This window comes from Ochlerotatus camptorhynchus, unplaced genomic scaffold (assembly GCF_037179485.1).
Source record: "Ochlerotatus camptorhynchus isolate MF236.1 unplaced genomic scaffold, CSIRO-AGI_Acam_v1.1 ptg000433l, whole genome shotgun sequence".
NCBI lineage: Eukaryota > Metazoa > Arthropoda > Insecta > Diptera > Culicidae > Ochlerotatus > Ochlerotatus camptorhynchus.
In genome coordinates this window covers 2,453,671-2,463,320 of record NW_027040919.1, presented here as the reverse complement: position 1 = coordinate 2,463,320, position 9,650 = coordinate 2,453,671, and the positions used below count along the sequence as shown (strand labels likewise).

At 42.4% G+C, this 9,650-nt stretch overlaps 1 protein-coding gene across 1 annotated transcript; it reads left to right on the top strand.

Moving 5' to 3' along the window:
* Positions 1-8,051: 8,051 nt before the first annotated feature.
* Positions 8,052-9,394, top strand: LOC135711490 (uncharacterized). The gene is made up of 2 exons (XM_065234343.1): positions 8,052-8,936; positions 9,071-9,394. Exons 1-2 carry the CDS (start codon positions 8,052-8,054, stop codon positions 9,392-9,394), a joined length of 1,209 nt encoding a protein of 402 aa, XP_065090415.1.
* Positions 9,395-9,650: the final 256 nt, after the last annotated feature.

Here is a 9,650-nt window from a genome sequence, read left to right as displayed (position 1 = left end):
CTTTCGTTTAGAGATTCGCAATGTGACCCCAGAAGTACCTAAAACCCCATTAGAACCAGAGCGTCAAAATCGAACACATGTTGGATTCAATCTGTGTGGTTGTGTTCCATTTGGTGAATTTTAACTTAAATTTTACAGATATAAATTTTTCAAATGTACCTGCTATTGTACCTGTCTTATTTCTGGCAGCCCAGGAATCAATTTCGACAAACACCACCAATTTGACAGATAGAAAATTTTCAAATAAACCTGCTATTATACCAGACTTATTTCTAGTAATCAATTTTGACAAACACCTCGAAAATCACACCATCAACAACAGAGAGATTTTCGAACATTATAATTTATTTTCGAAATGTAAAATTTATGTAAAAATTCAGATAAATGGAACACAGCGTAAGACCACCGACAAACCGACATGACACTTAATTCTGACTTATGTCCGAAAATCGTAAACGTCCAATTTAAATGTGCAGTGATCCGAACTGTCAAAACCATACGATTTTTTGATCTAGATAAAAATAATTTGTCCTGAATAGATCAGACCCGAACCAAGTCATAATTTTTGCATGCGGGTTCATGGTTTAGCTAAATATTTCCCACGAACACAGAGCCAGATGTCAGTAGTGTGCTTTGGTCATAAATTTTATTGTTTTTGCTATGGTCATTCATGTCGGTTTGTCGGTGCTAAGACTGTGTTCCATTTGATAAATTTTCACTGACACTTCGAAAATAAATTATAATTTTCGATTTAGGTTAGCGACTGAAAGTCAATTTTTATTTGTTATATGCGACAGTTAGAAGATACTGAGAGGTTAGCACATATCATCGGCAAGAGACGTGCGTGTGAGAAAATTTGCGAAAAAATCTAAGGGCACCGGTGGGATTCGAACCCACAATTCCCATTCAGTACACGGGTGCATTGCCAATTATACAACGGTGGACCTATGGTCTACGGATGTATTTGGCTAATGACATATGAGTTTCGAATCCGTTTCCCTCCCTTAGTATTTTTGCGCAAGCGTTCTCAATACACAACAATCGTCTATTACCGACGATATGTGCTTGTACCGCAACCACTCAGTATCGGTCGATGTGAACAAACACAACTCGTCTCTGTTCTACATCACACATGTTGGATACGGGATGTCCAATGCAGTATGAATAGAGCAATGAGCTGCTGGCCTCACCTCCGACCACCGGGCCATAGTGATGATTTATCATCAAATTAATTTTCGATTTAGGTTAGCGACTGAAAGTCAATTTTTATTTGTTATATGCGACAATTAGAAGATACATCCGTAGACCATAGGTCCACCGTTGTATAATTGGCAATGCACCCGTGTACTGAATGGGAATTGTGGGTTCGAATCCCACCGGTGCCCTTAGATTTTTTCGCAAATTTTCTCACACGCACGTCTCTTGCCGATGATATGTGCTAACCTCTCAGTATCTTCTAACTGTCGCATATAATAAATTATAATGTTCGAAAACCCCTCTGTTGATTTTCGAGTAATTGTTTGCAAAAATTGATTCCAGGTTTATTTGAAAATTTTCCATCTGTCAAATAATCAGTGTGTCTCAAAATTGAGCGTACACCTGAATGGGCAATTTTTTGAAAGACTGTGAGCAGATAGATTTTTGAAATCTTGGCTGGTGGTTGAACAACTATTTATTGATTTTTCGGTATAGCTTTGGACTTTATTGGCAGAGTGTGTATGAAGTTTATTATTATTATTATTTAACTTTATTAGGGAGGCTTTCAGCCTTGGGCTGGTTCGCCTCCAGTATGAAGTTTGAGTAATTTCAGTAAATTCATAATTTCAGTTGTAGGCGGATTTTAGTAAAATTAGCGGCATTTTAAAGATCTTTATTATGACTACAGATGAGCAAAATTTCAATATGTTTGACTCATTGTATTTCAAGAAAATGTGTTTTTGTTAAGAAATCTAGTTTTTCTAAAAGAACTCTAACTTCTTACACACTCATTCAAATAAGCCCAATACTATACCGATGACCAATTAATGGTTGATGAGCCAGCGGCCGGAACTTTAGAAATCTATCTTTTTAATTTGTGCTCGTACAGCTGTTTTTCTGAAATGTACGGACAGCTGTACGCTCAATTTTGAGATACACTGTAAGTTAAAATACACCAAATGGATCGCCACCAAATGTAGGGTGGTTGACAGCTGTAGTATACTCCTAGTCCCACCATCGAATGGCATTTGCTAGATAAGATGAGGTTGCGACATAATTAAACAAATAAGCTATGCATATAACTTTGAAAACATTTTTATGAATTTGTTACTGAAAAAAATGCAAGGATTAAAAAGGAGGACATTTTCGGGCAAAAGGAGGATGTAGAAAAAATATTGAAAAAGGAGGACATGTCCTCCTTTAGGATACCATCTCGTAACCCTAATTGAGTGTAACCTACACATATACGGAGCTCTGGTCGACATTCCGGCGAAAAAGCTAAGCCAACCCGACACCAACCTGACTTCTACCAAACCCCAACCCAATGTTGACCCTAGATTTGTCTTGCATTGATCCGACATCGGGTCGACTTGTCTGCTCGGGACCATTTTGCTGCGTTTCTTCTACACTCCACTGTCGTATATCAAATGATAGTGAGTGACTCAATTGACAGTGACGATGAGCTTCAAATGAGAAAGAGGTTTTTCGAATTATGGTCATGTGAGATTTCGTTTTCACAGAATTGATTGAATGGTTGTTCGAGATGGTTTTATCACAGGTGGGCAGGAGCTCACGGTCTCTCAGTGTTGGTGAGTTCTTTGCCGTTAATGTTCACGAAAAATTCACTAGTTTGCTATACAAAAAATCAAAACAACAACTTGTATGGGTGGATTTGGACTGTTTTGACCTGTTTCATACGGCTGGAAGGTGTATGCTGGTCACAAATGCCGTGCCAAACTGATTTCCTACACAATTAATCAACCTTTGCTCCGTAACGTGGGTAGATCACCTTTTCGTGGTACGTTACGGGATGAAAGATCTACCACCGATTCCTAGTCGCGACTACTTCAAACTAGGGGAACAGGATTTTTCAGTAATCAAAGGAACACATCTTAGTCCTTGTTACTTTTTATGCCTTGTTGATAGTGATAAGAGTCGACTTTGTCCACCGAGGATGATCTTGAAACAAGGAAAAATGAGTTAGTTAGTCTTCATATATGTGATTCCTAATCTTCTATTCGTTGTTCAGTGTGCAACCGAACTTTTTGTCAGTGCGAACCTCAGCCTAAGATAAGTTTTAAAAACAAACTAACAACCTGACGTTTGTCAGAAAACAACCAGACCCGATCTTGATACCCGATCCAGGTTGGAACTTAATAATAATAAACAAATTCGCTATTAGTGTTCTAAATGAACTTCCACACTTATGAATTGAGAGCTTTCGATGTCAATACCAATGCATGAATTTCTATATTGTGTGGTAAGCACAATAATACCTAATAATACTCAAAGACCAGAAGGTCCCGAAGAAATGTGCTCAACTTTTTGTCTCAGCTCTGGTACTCTCTTCGGTCCCAAGCTGATCGATGCACCCCTCGAAACATTGGAAAATCCACCAGCTCCTCATTTTATGTGTCAAAGAAATGCACTGAACGAAAACATCCGCAATACTTCGACTGATTATTGTATTGCTCGAGCCTTTTAACAATATGCTGACGAATTTTGGATGATTTCCTTATGGTTAAATTCGTCATCCACTGATGAGCATCCATATGACTGTCTTCCAAATAAAGGATGATATTTATTTGAAAATTGGCTGTAAAACATACTAGGCTCAGAAGACAACAATTTAAGGATAGGATGACTCGCAAATGCTTAAGATTAGATTATTAAATTCGATTGTTTACATTTTCATATTGAATAGCCATGAACAGCCATTAATCATGGATAAAAAATGTAGTGTTGGAAACTTCATCCACCATGAAATAGATAAAGATTTCAACGCTTTACCAGTGTTTGTACCACCTCTGATAGCGATGGCAGTGCTTCCACCTCGTTTGTTTGCTCAGAGCAGCAAATGACGTTCGATAGAATTATTTACATCATCGTTTTGAATGATTTGCGTTAAGGGGCTGACCAATACCAAATGCATTTCCATTTCAGATGACTATCATTCTGCAGAGAGCATTACGCATTCCAACTGAAGGTCCTGTCCCTTTTCATAACAATGTTCATCCTGTATTCGAGAGGAAAATCATCTGATTTCAAAACAACCACCATCCAGTTGCTGCTATTATTCGAAAAGGCGGTGGATTGGTACAGTATAGTATAATTTACATTTATTAATTAATTCACATTATAATTACATTCTGAGATCTTTCTTTGATAGTTCAAGAATTTTGCTAGTCATTGAAATGCTCGGATTAATAAACCGTTTCGACTGCCTAGCAATGAGAGTGTTGTTCCAATTGGTCTCCACTTTATTTTTTTCCCAGTTCTTGATCTTGGCTATCAGACATAATGCAGATATTCGAATGTCTATAATTTCTACGCAAGCAAATTTTAGAACTTTAAAGAATTGCTTGGACTTCTGCTTGGAACACAGCAGGCCAGTAGCCCTTAGATATTGAGATATTGATTCCTGGACCTGTTACCCCTGCTCCTACACGATGGAATTTGGTCTGAAACTCAAGTGGAATACTAATGTTAATACTTCCGACGTCGTCGCAGCCCACATCTACCTGGAGCTATTCCTAAAAATCTCCTCTTCCTTGTCTCTACAGCTGCCACTGCTTGTAATTAGAAAGGCAGGCAATGAATTTAGAAGCTCTAAAATGCCGGAAATGCAACGAGTGACACAGATACTGACGACATTAAACAAATCAAGCTATCAAAAAATGTGTAGTGCACTACTGATTTGTGGAGTAGTGTTAAGCTTAAATAAGGCTTGTTCAATCTTTAGATCAGCTAACTTATTGCGGTTGGATTATGGGGATACAATTCGCTTCATGCATTACTAATCAACTACCCAACTTTTCCATCATTAGTAGCTGAACAAAAAGCTACAGATACAACAACAAGCAGAAGCTAGCAGAAGAGTATTGAAGAGCTTTACTCAACTTTTTCACAACCATTATTCAATTTATCAGTCGCACTGAATAACAGCAGCCAATAAACGCTAGTGTCACTTGTATGCAAATATTAATCAACTTTCAATTTGTAGCTGCAAAACAAAGCTAATAAAGTAAATTTATTACTCAGAGTGGTTGGTTGTGTAGAAGCCATCAATCTACACAACCAACCACTCTTGTTGAATAACATAAATATCAAAAGTGCTTTTTCGACAACTAAACAACCTGTACTCAGCTAATCAACTGTTAGCGAATTCGTTTATTATCGGGGTTAACACCAGTTCCAACCCAGTGCGAAACCGAACTTTTTGTCAGTGTGAACCTCAACCTGAGCTAGGTTTTAAAAACAAACGAGCAAACTGACGCTTGTCAGAAAACAAGCAGACCCAATCTTGATACCCGTTCCAGGTTGGAACTGAATAATAAACGAATTCGCTATGTGTTAGCGCTACTTTGGAAGCATTTTTACAGTCAACTAGGTTTATTTTTAGACGTTTGCAGTTTTACAGCTTTTACTCCGCTCCTTTACAAAGCTGAAGTAACTAGTCGATATAAGAGATTCATGTGCACTATTATAAAGCCTCTAATCAGCGATATTGTTGTAGAAAGTCATGTAGATTTGTTTACGTCAGTTCAAAGTGTTGCCGTAGCGAAGTTAGTAGTGTCGAGGTTTGCCAATGCGGTCGGTCCAGGTTCCGGTGCAGGGTAATAATTTGGTGGTGTGCTTGTAACTAACTGCGATTAATTTGATTCTCGCAGCAAAATAAACTCAAGCAATTCCTCCAACAAAAAAGCATAAACAATATTTAACCCGGCTTCAAGAGAAAGCTGTTTAGTGATTATGGAATAACCGGGAAAAGGTTGAATAATAAGCGTCTTTCAAGGTCGCACATAACTAAACAGCAGGATAACAGCTGTTTAGAAGCGTAAATGGAAATGCAATAAGAGTTTGTTCCAACCGTCCCAATAGCCATAAGTAGCTGACTAAGTTCACCAGATTTGCTTGTTAGTTTGCGTTAGTCGAGCAGTCCATTGTAGAACGTTTGGGAATCGATGATGGCAAACCACTTCCATTGTGTCTAACTTGGACCAGCAACGTAACTAGGCAGGAACCAAACTCTCAGCGCGTTTGCCTAACTGTTTCTGGTTCTGGTAAAAGCGAACGGTTTTCCTTGATAGATACAAGAACGGTCGCTAGTCTGAACCTTCCGAAGCAGACGTTGAAGTATGCGGAGTTGGCACGGCAACACACACACTTAGGAAACTTGCCTATCAGCAGCTACGATGCGGTTTCTCTCGGAATATTGATTGGCTCGAACAATGCTAGTTTGATTACGACGCTGAAGCTACGGGGCGGTTCAACTAGGCGATCCTTTGGCCGCTAAGACGCGACTGGGTTGGTCAATTTATGGATATGCAGGGGACCAAAGGAAGGCAGCAAATTTCACATTTGCGAGCGCCAAGAGGGGACAACAGATCGAAAGTTACATGATCTTGTTGAGCGCCACTTTACGGTCGAAAGCGGGGGGATTTTCGGCAGATAAAGTCCCAGAATCTGCGGAAGACAAGCGTGCCCGTCGGATTTTGGAGGAAACCACAAAACGGACTACGAAAGGGTTTGAGACAGGACTGTTATGGCGACACGACTGCGTGGAATTCCCTAATAGTTACCCGATGGCCATACGCCGCATGGAATGCTTTGAGCGAAGAATGAGTACAGATTCTGTGCTGCGAGACAGTGTCCATCGGCAGATCGAGGAGTATTTGGAAAGTGGTTATATTCACGAGCTAACACCAGAGGAAATGAAGTCGGCCGATCCTGACAAGGTTTGGTACCTTCCACTGGGAGTCGTGAGAAATCCTAAGAAGCCGGGACTAATCAGGCTGGTTTGGGATGCAGCTGCGAAGGTAGGAGGTGTGTCGTTAAATACGATGTTACGCAAGGGACCAGACATGTTGGTTTGGAGATTTGAGACATATGTTTCATCAATTCATGATACGGCGACAAAATGTACACAGTCAGTGATTCCTATTCCGCAAAGACCCGACTGGGCGTGTCAAAGTATACGTGATGGATGTAGGGAGTTTCGGTGCTACGTGCTCTCCGAGTCAAGCGCAGTTTATCAAGAACCTGAACGCGAAGGAGCACGAATCAGCGGAAGCAATCTTGAAGAAGCACTACGTAGACGACTATTTAGATAGCTTCGACACGGAAGAGCAAGCGATCAAGGTTGCACTTGAGGTGAAGGAGGTACACGCACGCGGTGGATTCGAGATCCGGAATTGGCACTCGAACTCGTCTACACTTCTGGAACGGGTCGGGGAACCAAAACAAAAACAACCGAAATCGATAACCATTGATACGAAGAATCATGCGGAACGAGTTCTTGGCCTTCTTTGGTTACCTGAAGAAGATATTTTAGCTTTCGCCACCGACGTGCAGCTTGACGACATTACTCCAACGAAGCGGAACATATTGCGATGTGTCATGAGTCTCTTCGATTCCCAAGGTATGTTGTCGCACATTACTATTCAGGGACGGATGATTATCCAAGACACCTGGCGCAGCAAACCAAGTGGGACGAAGAGGTGACTGAAGCGATTCAATCTCGCTGGCGTAGGTGGATCGCACTGTTTGAAAGGGTTAGCCAAATCCGACTTCCCAGGGCCTACTTTCCAGGATTCTCTGCCGCAGTGGAGCTACATGTTTTCACGGACGCTAGTGAGGAGGCATAGTGATGGCTAAAGCGAAAGTGGCACCACTGAAGGCTGTATCGGTTCCTCGTCTGGAGCTTATGGGTGCGCTATTGGGAGCAAGGTTAGCAACGTTGGCTTGGATTCAGTCGCAACATCACCGGTACCGACAGTTCGTGGCCTTCAGAGTGGGAGAGATCCTGAACTAGACGGAAGCAGCAGAGTGGAGATGGATTCCTACACAACATAATGTGGCAGATGAAGCCACTTAGTGGGGGAAGAGGTCCCAGAACCGACGTCCAGTCCCGTTGGTTCAAGGGTCCAGATTTCTTGTATCTACCAGAGTCAGAATGGCCGAAGAGAACGTCTATGAAACCGCTTGAGACCGACGAAGAGTTGCGGCCCTGCTTGGTACATCATCAGCGAATTGTCGAAGACGTCATCAGCTGGACGAACTTTTCCAAATGGGAACGCTTGTTGAGAGCAATCGAATATACTCATCGTTACGTAGCAAACTGCCGCCGTCGATCCAAGGAGCAACCGCCAATCTCCGGTTGCTTAACGAAGGAAGAACTACAGCGAGCGGAGAACAGTCTCTGGTTCATAACACAGGCAACATCGTATCCAGAAGAAGTAGCGGTGCTGAAGCTGGCACAGAAGAATCCGAAGAAGCACATCGAGAGAACAAACCCGATTTACAAGCTGTCTCCTTTCTTGGACGAGCTGGGTGTAATGCGGGTTGACAGTCGCATCGGAGCAGTCCCGTACGTCACGCATAATTTCAAGTTCCCTGTTATCCTGCCACGCAAGCATCCGATAACCACGCTACTTGTAGATTGGTATCATCGCAAATATCTACACGCCAACCAGGAGACCGTTCACAACGAAGTTCGTCAGCGTTTTCATGTTTCCAGCCTGCGTGTGGTAGTTCGTCGAGTAGCGAAAGAATGCCAAGCGTGCAAAATCAGCAAGGCGGTGCCAACTACCCCAGAGATGGCCCCGCTACCAGCTGCTCGGTTAGCAGCCACAGTGCATCCGTTCTCCTATGTTGGGTTGGATTATTTCGGTCCCATGAAGGTCAGAGTTGGCCGTAGCTGCGTCAAACGGTGGATCGCTTTGTTCACGAGCATGACGGTGAGAGCAGTCCACTTAGAAGTTGTCCACTCGCTATCCACAGAGTCTTGCAAGATGGCCGTTCGCCGGTTCGTAGCGCGCTGGGGGTCACCGGTCGAAGTATACTCAGATAATGAAAAAAAAAAAAAATTCAGGGAGCAAGCCGTGAATTACGAGAGGAGATTGTAGCCATAGGGAAACAAATCCAAGAAACGTTTACGAACTCGATCACCAAGTGGATGTTCAATCCGCCATCTGCTCCGCACTTCGGTGGTGCGTGGGTTCACCTCGTAAGATCGCTGTGCAATGACTGGCATCCAGACGACGAAACATTGCTAACTGTCGTAGCAGAAGCGGAAGCAATTGTGAACTCTAGATCTCTCACATTTATCCCTCTGGAGAACTGTAATCAAGAAGCGCTAACACCAAACCACTTCATCAGTAAGAGTTCGGAGCAGTCCAACCTCCAAGAGCACTAACTAAACCGACGAAGATAATCCGTACGAACTGGAACATGACCAGACAACTCGTGGACCAGTTCTGGAGGCGGTGGGTCATGGAATACCTTCCATCGATCGCCAAAAGGACCAAGTGGTTTGGCGAAGCAGAAGCAGTCAAGGTGAACGATCTGGTGCTAATAGTGAACGAGAACCAGCGCAACGGGTGGACCAGAGGACGCGTCCTGTCAGTGATAAATAAAGGGAAGTGACGGACGTATCCGTCAAGCATTGGTAC

What these genes read in the sequence shown, in the direction of transcription:
- LOC135711490 (XM_065234343.1), top strand. Translation starts at nt 8,052, where the DNA reads ATGTGGCAGATGAAGCCACTTAGTGGGGGAAGAGGTCCCAGAACCGAC. An exon ending in CTTTGTTCACGAGCATGACG is followed by an intron (nt 8,937 to 9,070) that starts GTGAGAGCAGTC and finishes AAAAAAATTCAG; the next exon opens with GGAGCAAGCCGTGAATTACG.